Source organism: Plenodomus lingam (genome assembly GCF_022343315.1).
Source record: "Plenodomus lingam strain CAN1 chromosome Unknown contig_8, whole genome shotgun sequence".
Classification (NCBI taxonomy): domain Eukaryota; kingdom Fungi; phylum Ascomycota; class Dothideomycetes; order Pleosporales; family Leptosphaeriaceae; genus Plenodomus; species Plenodomus lingam.
The window spans coordinates 640,290-655,724 of record NW_027093972.1 but is presented as its reverse complement, the minus strand read 5'-3'; the positions used below and the strand labels follow the sequence as shown (position 1 = coordinate 655,724).

The window sequence follows — 15,435 nt, the reverse complement described above, 5'->3', positions numbered from 1 at the left end:
TATATGGTGGGATTTGGTGGTATATTGATATTGCGACAAAGAGTTAACGTTATTAACATCGTTTTATTCTATACCTATCTACCCGGAAGGTAAGTTATACCTAGGTATAATAAAAGAAAAGGCTAGACTTACAGTTACGTATTAGAGCTTAGATACCAGATTTGAGGGAAGAAAAGACCATTAGCAGAAGCGTTAAACTGTATTGCTTCTCATTAGGTACATAGAATAATTCTTTAGTTACCTCTGTCAGCTCCTTGACCCGCTCGAGAACTGCGAATAACTGCTTCATTAGCAATGTGACTTGCGCTACATTAATTGGTCCACTCGGCAAGTTCCAAATCTACTCTTTCGTGCTGTTAGATGAAGGGGTTTGATGTTCTGAGGATGTCCGTTCCTCTTCCAGAACTTCATAGCTTCTTTTCCGGAGTATGTGTTTGGCATCGTGTGCTGACTCAGTCTCTGGTTGCGAGCGCTTCGAGGACCGTGCTAAATACGTACGAACAAAGGAGGGTCTCTCTTGCGACCTTTGCTTCAAAGGCAGAATCCACGACCTGAGATACGAAAACATAGAAGACGACTTCAGCTTTGACCAAAGTGCACTCTTGATGAAGATGTTCAGCCAAAAAGCCGACATCGCGGGCGCACAACTGACAGCAATGGTGCCGAAGATCTCGGCGGAGCTATCGCTCGGTCAGTAATCGTAGAGTAATGGTCCGCACTTGTAGGTAAGACCTACGACACAATCTCTAACAATGTGGCGTTCCACGTCGTGTCGACACCCTTGAAAACGATGATTCTCAACCAAAGAGATATGATACTCATCACGACCAAGCTGTAGTACCGGTAGCGCCGTTAGTATACGTTCAACAAGACCCATCGGACGAAACTTGCATGATTCCAGTACCAAAAACAAGACCCAGAGTGAGTTTTTTGAGGGGCGACACGTGCAACTTCAACACAATCGGAAAGGGCATTATCAGAATGACCAAGTCGGCGACTGCGGAGAACACTCCAACAACCACATGGAGCCATACCGACTCCTGACAGCGTACGAATAAGGCACCTCCCCACATTCCGCCCTTTCTGGGGATACAGTAGAATCCTGTAACAAAAATACTCATGCCATAGAAGAGGGCCATAAAGACGATCCAGATCCAGGCAGTGCGTCGAAGCCATGTTACGCTACCAAACACGCGGATGTACAGAGCAAGTACGGCGGCCTTGGCGGCCCATAGGGACGGGGGCAAGACGAAGAAGATTGCTGTCAGTCTCTATACGTCGGAAGGTATCAGATGAGTCCATTACCAGCAGACGGAGCGTTTGGACCGTACCTGAGTAACCGCAACTGTGAGTGTCGAGAGAGGTATGTCCCAAGCATGCCTTGCTAACCCTGCTTCGCCATCTGGAGAAAATCAGCGCCTCGTAGCATTCCGCCAGATGTCAAGGGGCTTACTGAGCAAGTTCAAAACCCAGTAGGCAATGCCACCAGCATATGCAAAGATGCAAAGGACTTCAAAATCGCTGTCAGGAGTGTCCGAAAGTAATTCTAGTTGACAGCGAGAAGGGCCGTTGGCCTGCTGGATCTGTTACGAAACGTGAAAACCACTTACAGTCGTCCAACCCACATTTATTGGAAAGTTTCCTGTTGGTACCAATGCGAAGTGTCAAAAGTATTCCGCTTACGACTATCAGCGCCACTCCAGTGCCGAAATCACTATTAGTCAACGTTGGCGGATCATCGAAGTTTGGTGGTGCATCAGATGGATTAGGAAGTAGAGGTATCTTCGTGAGATCAATAGGAGGAGTTGACTGCGGAGCCATGTTGCGCGATTTGGACAGTGATTATGGCACGATGCCAGGAAAGTGGTGAGCTGTTATGTTACGAGCAGCTTCGTTCAGCTTACACTTTACCTATCTTTGGCCTGCACCTTATCTCCGCAAAGAGCTGACATTACCCTGGTCCCTATCACCTAATTCTAGGCATTCCACAAAACCGTACTACCTTGGGAATACAGTTTTCAAACACCCCCACACCGCGCTGGCGAGGTCAAAACCAAGCTATAATTTTCGGTCCCCGACGCAGGTCTATTTCAAAACATTCAATTGATGAATACTTGCCTTGAACGATTGGGGGCGGACTAGACGTCGATATATTACATGCAGGTATGTAACATGGATGGGAAATATGACTGTGCCGGCCGGTCAGCAAATCCTGAACATCATCAATGGAGGCAGTTTAGTAAGTTCCTCGGAACACCGGGCTGTGTTGGCCCTCAGGAGGTATCTCGCCAGGCTGATTTTGAACGCCATTTCCTAGCAATTGATGGCTCTAGTATAGTACTTAAGCGGATCCCAAACGAAACAACAAACATACCAACTTCATATTTTCTTTCTTCATCTTTTCGGAGATCTTGGTCACTCTCATCTATGGTGACTCTCTCTTGAGCAGGTCACTTCTTGTCCGCTATAACCAGGAGCATGACTTCGCGAGTAAGGACTTTGAAGCACTGATGCAATCGTTCATCTGAGACTGTACAGATGCCCCTTTCCCTTAACCTGTTTCGAGCCATCATTTGGTTTCAAGTCCAAAATTAGTAGATGACATTGATCGTGCATCGAACGAAGTCTAGTCTTAGCAAGCAGCCGCAAAAGTTGTGAGTTTATAGATCCAGTTCACAGGCTTTTGCATACGATGCTGATCAAGGTGAATAGTCGTTTCTTCCGGAGCAGTCTATGCACAACTTTTGGTTGGTTTGAGAAAAGAAGGGCTGATGGCACGCCTTTGCCAAAAACAGTCCGCACACTCTTGGGGAACGATTTTCCATCTATATTGCCAAAGACACCCATGGCCAATGCCCAGATTATGGACAAGTTACTGAGCGGTCCTGGAGAGCAGCCGAACATTGCCGCAGTGATCCGTAAGTGTGTTGTACGCACGAACGCCATCGCATTTTTCGGGGAGGAACTCGGTAGGCTCTCATTCTGTTGTTGCAAATCAACAACGATAACTATCGGCACTTTGCTCAGCCAACGAGAAGAAGTTTATGAATGCCGCGGATGACTTTATCAACAACACTGTATACATCACGAAGAGTGCCAGACTTCTTCCTGGTTTTCTTAGCCGGTATGATAAGCTTGATCTCAGAATACTTACCATCGCTGACAAAAAATGTGGTCTAGGCCGGTGCTGAAGCTTTTGGAAGCTTACTTTTTGTCTCAGCACATCATGTTCGATGTGGAGGCTGTGACGCAGCAGAGGATCGATGAATGTCGAATTGCGGTGGATGAAGGGTCTACCGCACCCGATCACGTCAGCATGCGCAGAATGGCCTATCTTTTCATTTTCTTCGTACAGCAACTAAGCGTCATTTGTAGGACTGAATCCAATATATCATGGAACAGTCGTTCAACTTCAAGGCATTCTAATGTGAGCGAACGGCGCCATGGTCGGCTAGGCAGATCGTACACGAACTCATGGCTCTCTGATTCGGAGCGATCCACACGATTGCAATGGTAGATTACACCTATGCCGTCTGAGCAGACTCGAAAGAAGCTGAAACCTGTTGACAGTGAGCATCCGTCGCAAGGCTCTAAAGCCTATCACGCTTTCCCACGGTAAGCCGTACCGTACTATCGTCGTACCGGTACTCTGTCAACTTCGATCGAAGTGGTTTCAGCAAAGCACGTGGAGTGGCCCCAGGAATCTCGGCCCCCAACATGTACCCATGTACTAGTAACTGGACGGCTGTGGGGCCGCTGCGCAGATCACCCGTGCTACCCTGTGCTATTGTACTGCAGCGGGTAAACATTGAAGGCCGCAAGTTGCAACCTACCTACAGTGTAGTGTGTAGGCGTTGGGGGCGCAGTGTACCAGCGCCGCTCAGAATCACAACTTGTTCTGCTTAGAGTGCCCGCCCTGCAACTGTGGCTTATCTCGCATTCTCCGGCACTCATCAGTGTATGCCTATTTAATCTATGGCCATTTGCCTTGCCAAGAATAGTGTTGATAGTGGCCATAACACCTGCAACTGCAACAAGCCACCACAAACCGACATAGCTGCTCGTAGCCATGTTCGAGCATTCCGCCCTCAGACATATTCCACCCCTCCTGCTCGCCAGCATCTGGTCTGTGGGCAGGACCATGGCTTGGACCCACGGCCCTGAACAGGCCATCGCCTCGTCGGAGGCTGTCTGGTCGCTTTTCCGAATCGAAGGGTCCCGCGTCACTACTCTCGGTCTCGCCGTTTAGAGCTGGAATCTCCAATATATGGGCTCGGGGTTGGACGACAAGGCTTACGATCAGACAAGTAGCAAGGGGAGGTAGTCACTCTCCGTGCAGACAGTGTGCAGCAGGGAGCCCACAGTACTGGACCTGAAGGCAAAGTAGCTTGCCTCATTGAATCCAATCATTTATCTGCGGTCCAAATCTGCGAATGAAACTTACGATACGGCACCGCTCACTGCAGGCCGTACATTATTTCCATCGCAATACCACTTCCTGATTACTTTCGGCCCCAGGAAATACGTCACAGCTGCCCAGTCATATCAGATCTTATCCCGGATCACATCCACCATTTCCTCTTCTTTTCGGATTTATCCAGTTCGACGCGTATCCATGTGACTCTTTTGGGCGAGCTGTCAGCTTGGATTGAAACTTACTTTATCTTCGATGTTACGGACGCTGCCTGCCCCCGCTCTAGCGCCGGCCGAAAAACGAGAAATCAGTGATGGTGGTATGGCCAAACTTGAGCGATACCAACACTCCTATACTAATCTTTTAGAAATGTTCTTGGGCAGAATAGATCCTATGGTATAGGGCAACCTCTTGACAAAAAATTAGAGCCTTAACTTTATTAAGGCGGCGTGGGCAAGGGCATTGTTTGGTAGTTGAGTAGTTGCTAACATCTCATTTTTTTTGGACGGCGCTAGAGCCCCGTATACTGTCAGCTTCAGCTTTGAACGTTCTTCTCCTCTTTGCATCTTTTGTAACAGCCATTTTCCTGTCGTCGGCACAAATTGTGTTGAAGACTCCGAACAAGCCTGAAGTAGATGAGAAAGGTTGCCTAACCACGCCATCTCTGTATCCAGAGAATGGGACCCTCGAGAAACAAATCAAAACGCCCCGGGAACCAGCATCTTTCCAACATTCATGGAAACTCTGGTGCATATTCGAAATCCTATGTCTCTTGTCATTCTTGACTGCCCTTGACAGCACAATCATCACTACCTCCCTCCCTACAATCGCCGGCGCCATCGGAGGTGAGCACTAAGTTCCATTTTTTTTACAGTAGAATAGTGTTCTAGGGGTTTAAAGTACAGGGGTAAATATCCTTAAAATATACCCCTATACATCTCTAAAGTAATATTTTGTATTGAACGTATAAAATGTAGTTTTATTTACATTCTATACAACAATACCATAACATAGCTAAAAGGGGTAGAAGAATATTAGCTTTACGCTATATGTATATATAATATAAGTAGAAATAAAGGCAGTTTACTAAATTATTGTGCCGTAGCACAAGATAGAGTCTGAATTCAGGAGTTTTACCTTTTAAGGAGTGGGTTTAAATAGACATAGGAGAGCTGGGTAGGACTATCTATCATCCACGACACGAGATAGAAAATGAATACAATTGATAGCTTGGCTGTCTCCTAAATTCCTTGTCTTTGCTTTTCTTCTCCTTTTTTTTCCCTGAGGACCAAGGTTTTGCAAATACTATGGGAAGCAACCTGTCCAAAGCTCCGTGAAATAATCGACCAAGATGAGGGAGTACCACTTCCCTTCGGTTCAGTAGAGTAACTAATACTATAAACCCTATTTATATTTTCTTACTAGGCTTTATCTATACTATAGTCTACTTTAAAGAAACATAGCTTATGTGAACTAGTTATTAACTATACTTAAGAGTAGTTATAGTCTAAATAACCCCGTTCTAGGCTCTGGAAATAGCTTCTGCATTCTGATAGGCTTATAGCCTTTTGCTTCTACTCGGCAACTTACCCTAGAACTCTAGGATTCTGGATTTCCAAAAAGACAAGCTCGCCTTATATATAACTAACCTCCTCCCTGTCCGTAGCTAAAGTAGACTAGAGCGGCATTGCTTGATTCAAATGCGTAATTGCAATCCGCTTATCCGGCAACACCATGCATACACCCTTCTAGACAGTTTTCCATGTCTTCTCCAAGGCCAAACCACTAGTGGATATCCATAAAAAACAAGTCTCTTCTATCACCAGCACTAGCACTTTAGATGACGGGAGAATAGTCGATCGAATCAATTTATAAAACATGTCTCTAGAACCATCACGCTGCTTATCCTACGCCTGGGTTTGGAACAAAGAACCTAATAGAGAGATCGGTATGTCGCGTACAGTTGGGATAGATTTGGTACATGGCAAAAGGTAGAGAGGCCTATAGCCTCTATTTGAATAACATGGCATACTTATGCCGACTGGCGCTGAGATATTTACGGTGTATATATGCTAGGTCACGGAAGTGGGAGTAGGAGTCAAACGCTGCGTCACGGTAAAAGACCCAATAGACGAACTCTGAATGATGGGATGCGGGAATCGATGAGAGCGGGAGTCTGTATGTGTGTGCTGTACCTGAGGAACAGACCGAAGAGTCGGAATCTATAATTACATAGTAGTAACAAACGCTTACACTAGTACAAATGCCATTATTGGCTCCGATAACCTTTGCAAGGAATTGCGGTGCCTGAGACCAAGCACGCTCTCCTAAGCGAATGGTGGACAAGACACTGATGTTATCCCTGCGGTCCATTTACGTGAGCGTACAGCGTCACGGCCTGGGTGATCCTTGGAAGACTTCTCAATGCGCTTGTACATGTCAAGCTCGGTTTCTTGTCCACTGCCTATAGAATTGGAATCTATAAAGAGCTTGAGAGCGACATGCCGGCTTACACTAGATTGAGTTAGGCGGCTAGTCGCATTACAGAGAAGGGACGACATTACCGGTAGGTACCCGAGATCCCGTGCTAGCCAAACAGTTAATGTGACTCTAAACCCAAGCTTACCCACGACCTAATAGCGACCGCGAAAGACTTCCCCAATTCGGACCGGATAGAATCTGGATGCGACATAGTCCGGGAGGATTTCCTCTTTAACCTTTTGGTCTGCGGAAATAGTTACGAACCCTTCATTAGTGAAGATAAACGGCTTCCGGGTGCGGCCGAGAAGTGGTCTCCATATGCGACTGAACAGCGACATATCCGTAGCAAAATTGCTAAGTGATGGTTGGTTTTCAACCAGCCCTACATCGGCTCGTTGGTCAAATCAACTTGTTGATGTGTCCGTTGTCGTTTAATTAGGGTAGCACAAACAACGCGTAGGTAACGGATAGAGTGATTACACTAGACCTAGATGAGTATGTGCTAGGACAATTAAAAAAAAGCCACGTTGAGATTATTTCTGTTATTCGACTACTAGTATTATGCCTCTCTATACACGCATCTCTCTCCCTTTACTAAGATTAGATGCGTAATGTCTAAGCAGTTTCGACGTAGACACCTGTCGTGTATAAATGCAGCGCGGCGTCTACCTACAAAGGACATTGTGTCCGCGTTGTAAGTCATGGCCATTGCCCGCCGTTGTCAGTTGTTGTTAGTCATGTTTGGTGAAATTAGTTTGCCAACCCTAATCAGGAGGCTACGTGAATCATTGTCAATCTAAAATCAAATCGCCAAGCCTTCAAACCTGCCCTTCACTGACAACGCAGTAAAACACCGCTAACTGTCTTGGGAAACTTTGCTCACGGCGTCATTCCTATTTTGGTACTCTCGTTGGCGGATTAATTGATCGCTTGATCATGTTCTCATTTGACTTGAATACATTAAAATCAGCCCATGCGGCTGTACAGCGGTACCGGTACTTCAACCTCACACGAGACTCGGCTCTTGTGTTCGCGGTACATAGGGCCCGAGTCTCGTACTTGCTCCGGGGCATTGCGCGGCAATATGGGGTAGGTGGTAGCGTGTAGTATACTTTCGGGCCGTTTTGTGCAACTAAAACTACTTTGGTGACAGCTCTATCGTTGGCTTGCTTCAGAGTAAACAAACCAAATTGGCATTTGCCTCGCCGCTTGACCTACTGTGAATCGTTAGCCTGATCTAGATGTGATTACTTACAAATGATGCGGTACTTATTCAGGCACTTGACATGGGAGCATGTATAAAACGAGCTCGTTTGCGCTGATCGTAAGTTTTTGAGATACCTTACCACATCCCTTACCCTTCCCAGCTACCATACTACCTTCAGATACAAAATGCGCTACCTCGTCCTCGCTGTCAGTCTCCCCGTTGCGTACGCTGCCTGGGTCCAAAACCTTTGTTCCGGCGTCGGCGGATGCACGTACATAGGCGGTTCACCAGACTCGGATCCCTATCGCTGTCCCGACGGCAGCGCCATTACTATCCCTAACTTTTTAACCGATTTGGCAAAGACCGGTCAGGATGGAGCGACGCCTGTCAGCAAGGCGGATTTCCCAGCCAAGTGTTCCTCGGGTGCTGTTCCCGGCCCAAATGACAAGCTTGTCGTATGTACATGTTTCAGACTCTGGCCTTTTCTATGTCCTATATCCCCATATCGCATCATACCAGATGCTAGAAGAAGTTCGATAGTCTAACCAGCCATTCAACAGAGTACTCGCAACGGAAACGGTCAAACAATCTTCGCATTCCTGAAAGAGAGTTGCACCGAGACCAAACCAGAAGCGCCAGGAAATTGCTACGCCTACAGAACCAACCCAACTACGTAAGACACACCAGTCCAAAAAATTCTGCGGCATTGTCTTGGCCATGCTAACGAGTGTGGAATAGGTACAATTTCTGTTCGATGGTTGATGCGAGCCGCAAGGAGTGTACTCCGAATCCGCAGGCGGGCAGATGTGAGCGCTGGGGCAACACGGTGGGTCGAATAGAGTGTGAGGGGTGGAAGATTGGGATGAAGGATTACCCCGACACGCAGTAGGAGATGAAGGGGGGATTAAACGATGGTTTGATTCTGGATAGTATTGTACAAGTGGTTCTTGTCAATTCGTAGGTCAATCAGTATCGCCATATGTACCTGTTGGGACTGCGTTTTGATAGTGAATATGAGTGATATTATCCTGGATATGAGTGACTTTATCCTGGATGTGAGTGATTTTATCCAGGCTCCTAGATGTCGTATGACTCTGACCGCTGTGGAGTGAAACAGTGACTCGATCCTATTGAGATGAGAAGTGTGCTGCACATGGCAAACGCTGTACCATGTGCTATAACAATAGCGCAGTGGCCTTCCTACACATAAACGTGTTACACACAGACAAGTTACACCTTTCAGGAGCGTCTCCCACTCAATCAATACCGTCACTCATCCGAAACACCAACCTTGAACAACACGCCCAGCACCTTTCACATCCTCATCCTGCATCCCACACAGCAATTCGAAGCCTCAATCTAGGCCGAGCTCCAACATATTTCGTACGTCTCCTATAGAAACACAGCGATATCATATATATGTCTAACCCATCACACACTCGCCACTTCTAAATCCTCAGTCATATATCCTCCCTTGCGAATTCCTTAATCCTCCCGCGAATAGTATTAGCAGCACCTACCCACAACACCCCCATACATACATCCCAGCAGGATCTAGATCTAATCTCAATCTCACTCAAGCACGGCTAGGTGGATACTAGGTAGATATAGTATACAAACTACCACTAGCGAACAGTCTTCAACAACGTATGCTAAAGAGGACTATTTTTGCTAGGAAGATGTGTGGCTAGATGGTATAACATGGCATAGGTAGTGCTCATTGCCCTAGTATCCTAGATGAATGGTGAGACATGGCCAAGTTTTACAGTGTTTACTGTGTTACTATGTTACTCTCTTACTCTTATACCTAAACATAACCCCCATCATCCCCATCCCCTCCCCTCGCCCTTCCTTAGCCCTACCCAGCCAAGAAGAACCTCCATAGCAATAGCAGAAGATGGCAGGTTTCTCGTTTCTATGTTGGTATTATACACGATATACTATATATACCAGGGGGAGGATTGAGTAGGTAGTGGGTGTTAGAGTGTACTAGTACAACTATATATACATGATGGTTAGTTAGTTATAATGCCTAGGGTGGCGGTATGGTAAATAATCAGCCTTGGAAAATTTGGGTAAGATGTGGGCTGATTGTAGGATACCTTGATGTACGTCATTCTTAACCTTCTTACTCATCTATCGTACTACTTCTCTCTCCTCACTACCCCAAGCATCTAGAATTCAAACAGGCTGGTAAATATTTCATCACTAAGACCAGCTACACTCCCCAACCCTAACCCTAACCCCAACCACCACATCACCACATCACTCGAATACATCCCCAATTTCAATTCGCTTCAAAATTCAACTGCACGCTTATATCATTTCGACGCTTTTCGCGTCATGACTATCGTGAGAGCGCTTTTCCATCTTCCAAAAAAAGTCGCCACTCCAAAAGGCAGTATTGACTCGAAATAGGTGGCCATGACCATGCAATCAACTACATCGGATTCCGTCTGTCCCAGCAGGACTGACTGGCAATGCTAGACGACCCGGAAATGCGACATGAAGCCTACATGGGGCACATGGCAAAAGTACCCATAAACGCCAGGACCAAAATGACTTGTTCAAACGCCGCCATGCACACTAACCTCATCTAATATCCAGTTGAAAGGGCTTGAATTTGCCGCCAATGGCATTGCATCGTGGACATCGCGGCGCTCGACCTCGTGTGTGTTCACTAACCAGAACATCTACACATTCTTGACACAGGCCACATATGCACTCGGAGCAAGCATAGCTGTCTCGCAATATTGACAACTTGCGACAGGCAGCGCAGTATATCTGAACGGGAAATGGAAAGGACGGGGACGAATCCGACAGGCCTTGAGAGGGCATGTGGAAGTTCTGACCCGACACGGCTGACTCAATGGAAGATTCAACCGAAGGAAAAGGCTGCATCTCTGACATATCTGGCGGGGGAGGCGTCAGGGTGTTTTGTAGCGGCGATGCTGTATACGATTGGAGGTGTGAGGCAAAGAAGGGTGGTAGCGACGTCCGGTTGTTCATCATGTGTGGCGAGTATTGTGGTGATTGCGGGACCTGCCAGTATTAGCTAGACGCAGCACGGTAACATTGCCCACCTACCGGTGTGAGGTCTCGACTGTCTTCCTCGGTTGCCGAAGCGGCCGCATCGATCAGGTCCTCCCATCGCTTGCCCATGAGTTGTGCAGCCGTGGATGGCTCGGCGGAGAAGGCTTTCCTGTCGTAGCTCATGCGGCGGCCATGACCTCCAGACCTTTGTCGCTCGTGCTTTCCTCTGCGAGCATTCTGGCCTATGGACGACTTACGCGGTCTGTTCGGCTTGACCGAGCGGGGCGCTGGTGGGAGGGTGGAGGAGCGCTCGGGAGGGGAGCGGGCGAGTGAAGAGGGCAAAAGCTCGCGCTGTATCGAATTGGATGTGTAGTACGGCTCTTCGGCGCCTATGTGTTGTTCCATGGTAGTCGGGGCAAATCGAGCGCGGGGCTTGTAGCCCTTGGCATCTGGCTCAGATGTGGCATCCTATTCACCACGTCTGTGTCAGAGAGAGAGAACGTTCGTACAGAGAAACAGCAGTGCGACAGCCTACCGGATCAGAGTCCCAGTCGTACTCGGCGCGGTGGTTGTGCAACGAGGCAAGCGCAGCTGCCGCGGTAGCCGCGGGTAGGAGAGAGCCTCGGCGCAGCACATCGTTGGACGTACGCGGGTCGTTGGCGAAGTCGGTCTCGAAGAAGGCGTTGTGCTCGTCGCGGCCATAGTCATAGACCTGGGTTTGCGGGGCTGGCGCACTTGGGCCGGGTGCATGGGGTGGTGCTGTGGATGCTGGGGGGTCGGGTCGGGCTTGTGGCGGCGTGGATACCATCAACTGGAAGCTCTCCTGCAGGAACCGTTACTGAGCTGTGACAGCAGCGCATTCGGCAACGAAGCTTACCTCGGTAGCAGGAAGCTTGGAAATGTAGTGCTCTGGGTGTGCTCGGCGTATATGTTCCTGCATAGAGCGGAACCGTTTTTCCTAATCCGCCCGTGTTAGCCATGTCGTGGTTGGGGAGAGCTTCGTGTGATGACGTCGGACAGCGCGCGCTGGGGGGACCGGGGCAGGAAGGGGCGACTTACACCTGTGCAGCGCTTGCGACAGGCCGAGTTGTCATGATTGCGCAGCGGACAGACGACGACATTGCTCTCGTCTGAGACAGAGAAGGACGAAGTCAGGTTCGCCGCGCGGCTCTGGGATGGGGGCATTGCCAGCATCTAGGACCTAGCCAAGCCAAGGGAACAATGGCAGGAGACGAGCTGCAGGAGGGGACAGAGAAGCTTTGGCAGAGCTCCAGAAGCTGTACAAGAGAACAATGCACCGGATAGGGAGCTTGCGAAGGCCCTGCCTGATGTGGGTGGGAGCTCCCAGGTTAGAGTATAGAGTACAGCCTGTCCCGTGAGCAGTTGTGGTGGCGGGGTCTATGAGAGAATGCGCGGGTGCGCGGGGCAGAGCCAGGCCAAAGGCGGCTGACTGCACTATCTTTGTTCGGATATTATTTTCTTCTTCTTTCAGTCGAGCAGTTGAAAGGGGAGTTGGGTGTGTGGTGAGTGTGAGAATAGGCTTGGCTAACTAGCAAGGCCGTCTACCATTGAGGATGGTGAAGAGCTTGCTTGAAAGGCTGCGGGAGTTGAGGGTGGACGGACGGGCTCTGCGCGACTGCCCAATGGCAAGCGTGAACATTACTCTGCTCCCGCCCGCCGCAACCACTTTTCAGCCTTTGTGGCCTTCAGGGAGCCTTTTTTGGGGGGCCTTTGGCTGACCGGCTCGTAGCCCACAACTCTCTGGGACTTACCTTGCACGTGTGGGCGAGATTTTCACAGCGCGTGTGTACAACGGCCAGCATGGCTACCAGGACCGAGACGCGCGAGTCGAAGCAGGACGTGATCCGCGATGATTGATCAGAGAGAAGACCTTTGTTTTGCCTGTCACGGTTCGACTCGCGGGGTTCGCAATCGCCGAGCAAGTCGCCGGGTGGGGGACGGAATAGGCTTAGTGGATGGATGGTGAATGTCAGTTGGTCGCGGTCTGGGCCGCAGCGCTAGACGGTACCGTTGACAGCTGGGTAGCAAGTCAAGGTAGAGTCTGTAATGTAAGTAGGTACATGTGCACAATGGGTGACAAGGTCGTCCCGTCAGTGTGTGTGTACACTCGTTACGAGTCAGTTCACTTGGTTGGTGGAGTATGTAGTCAGCCAGTCGAGGCAAGACGAGATGTGGAAGGAAAAGGAGATGATGATTGTGCTGCTGGATGGATAGAATAGCAGTACTGGGAAGAAGAAGAAGGGGAGGAGGAGGAGGAGGAGGAGGAGGAGGAGGAAGAAGAAGAAGAAGACGACGACGAAGAAGAAGACGACGACGAAGAAGAAGACGACGACGAAGAAGAAGACGACGACGAAGAAGAAGACGACGACGAAGAAGAAGACGACGACGAAGAAGACGAAGAAGAAGAAGAGGATGATTACTCCAGAAAGATAGTGCCAGTCAGAGAGACTCGAGAGTTTTGCTGTTTGTTGAGAAGCCAAAAGGAAAAGCACAGCCATCGGGAGAGGGTTCCTTCTCCATTGGTCCAAGCTTTCTCGTGTAGACTTACCCTACCCTACCCTCATCTTACCCCTCCCGTCAGCCCTCCCGCAAATGTGGCGTTGTGACAAAGTCCCAGTCCCAGTCTTTTTGAACAACTAACTATCTACCAGGTCCAAGGCTGACGTTGTCACTTGTCTCCCAAGGTGCCCGTCATCTTGTCATCTTCTCCAACCCCAGGTTTCCTTTTTCTTTTCCTTTCCTTCCTTTACCCTCCTTCCTTCCTTCCTTCCTTTCTTTCTTCCGTCCTTCCCCCCTTCCTTCCTTCCTTTCTTTCTTCCTTCCTTCCTTCCCCCCTTCCCCCCTTCCCCCCTTCCCCCCTTCCTCCCTTCCTCTTGCTTCATGTCTTCGACCCGTGCAGTGGCGCGATACGCTCTGCGTAGCCTCTGCCATGTCCCTGTCGGTCAAGTCGCTCAACGGTGATAGCTCCTTCCTGCTGGTCTTCAGTCCCCCACTGGCTCCACTTTCCTCGCCTGGACAGTTCCCAGGCTCCTTCACCATCCTCCTCGACCCCTGGCTTGTCGGCCCCTCCATCATCCTCAACTCGCTCTTCTCCATTTCCCAGCAAAAGCACCAGCCATGCATTCCCCACCTGAAAGAGCTCCCGCTCGAGCCGGACCTGGTCTTGGTCTCGCAACACAAGCCAGACCACTGTCATGAAGAAACGCTGCGCCAACTACCAGCAGACTGCGAATCCACCATCCTTGCCATACCGCCGGCTGCCAAGAAGATCCGCTCATGGAAGCATTTTCATCCCGACCGTGTGCACGCCCTGCCCAAATATGTCGACCGAAACAAAGACTCGGTCTACCGCATTCTTCTGCCGCCGCCAACACCCCGAGGAACCTGTGGGGAAGTGACCGTGACGTGGCTGCCGGCCAAGCGAGACGTGTCTGGAGTACACCATGCCATTGGCATCACCTATCGGCCTCCCTGCACCGTTCTCTCGCACTCGAGCCCGAATCACTATCTGGACTTGCCCATGACCCCACCGCCTTCTCCAGACTCACGCATGACCATCACCGCAGCATCACCGCGCACCATTGTGCCTTCGCCAAACCAGGATCGCGAAAAGACAGTTTCGGTCCTCTACTCGCCGCACGGCGTCTCTTATGACATCATCAAGCCCTATGCAACAGGCCATCTGGTCTCGGAATCGGCCCTCCCATTGACAGCCTTGCTACACTCGTTTGACTGCGTGGAGAACCCATGGTGGCTAGGGGGTACCATCTCTGCAGGATCTCCTGGAGGCCTGGAGATGGCGCAAAACTTGTATGCCAAGGCCTGGATTTCAGCGCACGACAGTGACAAGGACAATCGCGGCTGGGCTGTGAAGCGGACCCAGATTGCAAAGTCTGCGGTGGAGGAAATCAGGGCCATGTTGGAGGAGGGGAACAGGGGGAAGGGAGTACAAAGGACCGATGTGGTTAGCCTCGCTCCTGGCGCCGAGCACCGCATTGGGCCTGGATGAAGTACCTGGTGCAGGTTCTGAACAAGACGAAAGTCACAAGTCTACCCTAGTAAAAGTACAGAAGAGACGGACAGGGCTATGGGCCAGCATCTCAAAGATGTTGGATACCGACGCAAAAGGAGAGGCATATCTATGAGGCAGCATGGATGCTACGAGTATTGGGTGGTGGATGAAAGGGCGGCTTCAAGTGCAGTTTAGGACTTGTCGTGATGAGCGATTGAGCCGCATGCTTTTGCTAGTGGGATGCTGAGACCATGGGGCCAATCACAA

General features: G+C 49.6%; 9 protein-coding genes across 9 annotated transcripts; 5 read left to right on the top strand and 4 right to left on the bottom strand.

The window, feature by feature from the left end:
• Window positions 1-340: 340 nt before the first annotated feature.
• On the bottom strand, window positions 341-1,809 carry IAQ61_010262 (uncharacterized protein; the record flags this gene model as incomplete). Its single annotated transcript, XM_066098725.1, has 6 exons — window positions 341-680; window positions 737-832; window positions 883-1,271; window positions 1,332-1,402; window positions 1,454-1,510; window positions 1,611-1,809. Coding segments are annotated over 6 exons (1,152 nt in total), but the record flags the coding sequence as incomplete, so codon positions are not given.
• A 1,036-nt stretch (window positions 1,810-2,845) lies between these two features.
• Window positions 2,846-3,426, top strand: IAQ61_010261 (uncharacterized protein; the record flags this gene model as incomplete). The annotated part of the gene is made up of 4 exons (XM_066098724.1): window positions 2,846-2,918; window positions 3,028-3,124; window positions 3,181-3,349; window positions 3,403-3,426. The coding sequence occupies 4 exons, from the start codon at window positions 2,846-2,848 to the stop codon at window positions 3,424-3,426; spliced, it is 363 nt and encodes a 120-aa protein (XP_065951269.1).
• Window positions 3,427-3,524: 98 nt separating this feature from the next.
• IAQ61_010260 (uncharacterized protein) lies at window positions 3,525-3,809 on the bottom strand (the record flags this gene model as incomplete). Its single annotated transcript, XM_066098723.1, has 2 exons — window positions 3,525-3,560; window positions 3,627-3,809. The coding sequence occupies 2 exons, from the start codon at window positions 3,807-3,809 to the stop codon at window positions 3,525-3,527; spliced, it is 219 nt and encodes a 72-aa protein (XP_065951268.1).
• Window positions 3,810-4,069: 260 nt separating this feature from the next.
• On the top strand, window positions 4,070-4,249 carry IAQ61_010259 (uncharacterized protein; the record flags this gene model as incomplete). Its single annotated transcript, XM_003841589.2, has 1 exon — window positions 4,070-4,249. One exon carries the CDS (start codon window positions 4,070-4,072, stop codon window positions 4,247-4,249), a length of 180 nt encoding a protein of 59 aa, XP_003841637.2.
• A 2,492-nt stretch (window positions 4,250-6,741) lies between these two features.
• Window positions 6,742-7,233, bottom strand: IAQ61_010258 (uncharacterized protein; the record flags this gene model as incomplete). Its single annotated transcript, XM_066098722.1, has 3 exons — window positions 6,742-6,928; window positions 6,979-7,001; window positions 7,084-7,233. 3 exons carry the CDS (start codon window positions 7,231-7,233, stop codon window positions 6,742-6,744), a joined length of 360 nt encoding a protein of 119 aa, XP_065951267.1.
• Window positions 7,234-7,979: 746 nt separating this feature from the next.
• On the top strand, window positions 7,980-8,991 carry IAQ61_010257 (uncharacterized protein; the record flags this gene model as incomplete). The annotated part of the gene is made up of 5 exons (XM_003841586.2): window positions 7,980-7,984; window positions 8,049-8,114; window positions 8,263-8,557; window positions 8,663-8,775; window positions 8,841-8,991. The coding sequence occupies 5 exons, from the start codon at window positions 7,980-7,982 to the stop codon at window positions 8,989-8,991; spliced, it is 630 nt and encodes a 209-aa protein (XP_003841634.2).
• A 1,703-nt stretch (window positions 8,992-10,694) lies between these two features.
• IAQ61_010256 (uncharacterized protein) lies at window positions 10,695-12,329 on the bottom strand (the record flags this gene model as incomplete). The annotated part of the gene is made up of 5 exons (XM_003841585.2): window positions 10,695-11,144; window positions 11,190-11,603; window positions 11,671-11,958; window positions 12,013-12,093; window positions 12,195-12,329. 5 exons carry the CDS (start codon window positions 12,327-12,329, stop codon window positions 10,695-10,697), a joined length of 1,368 nt encoding a protein of 455 aa, XP_003841633.2.
• Window positions 12,330-13,111: 782 nt separating this feature from the next.
• On the top strand, window positions 13,112-13,762 carry IAQ61_010255 (uncharacterized protein; the record flags this gene model as incomplete). The annotated part of the gene is made up of 2 exons (XM_066098721.1): window positions 13,112-13,294; window positions 13,376-13,762. 2 exons carry the CDS (start codon window positions 13,112-13,114, stop codon window positions 13,760-13,762), a joined length of 570 nt encoding a protein of 189 aa, XP_065951266.1.
• Window positions 13,763-14,085: 323 nt separating this feature from the next.
• Window positions 14,086-15,165, top strand: IAQ61_010254 (uncharacterized protein; the record flags this gene model as incomplete). The annotated part of the gene is made up of 1 exon (XM_003841584.1): window positions 14,086-15,165. One exon carries the CDS (start codon window positions 14,086-14,088, stop codon window positions 15,163-15,165), a length of 1,080 nt encoding a protein of 359 aa, XP_003841632.1.
• Window positions 15,166-15,435: the final 270 nt, after the last annotated feature.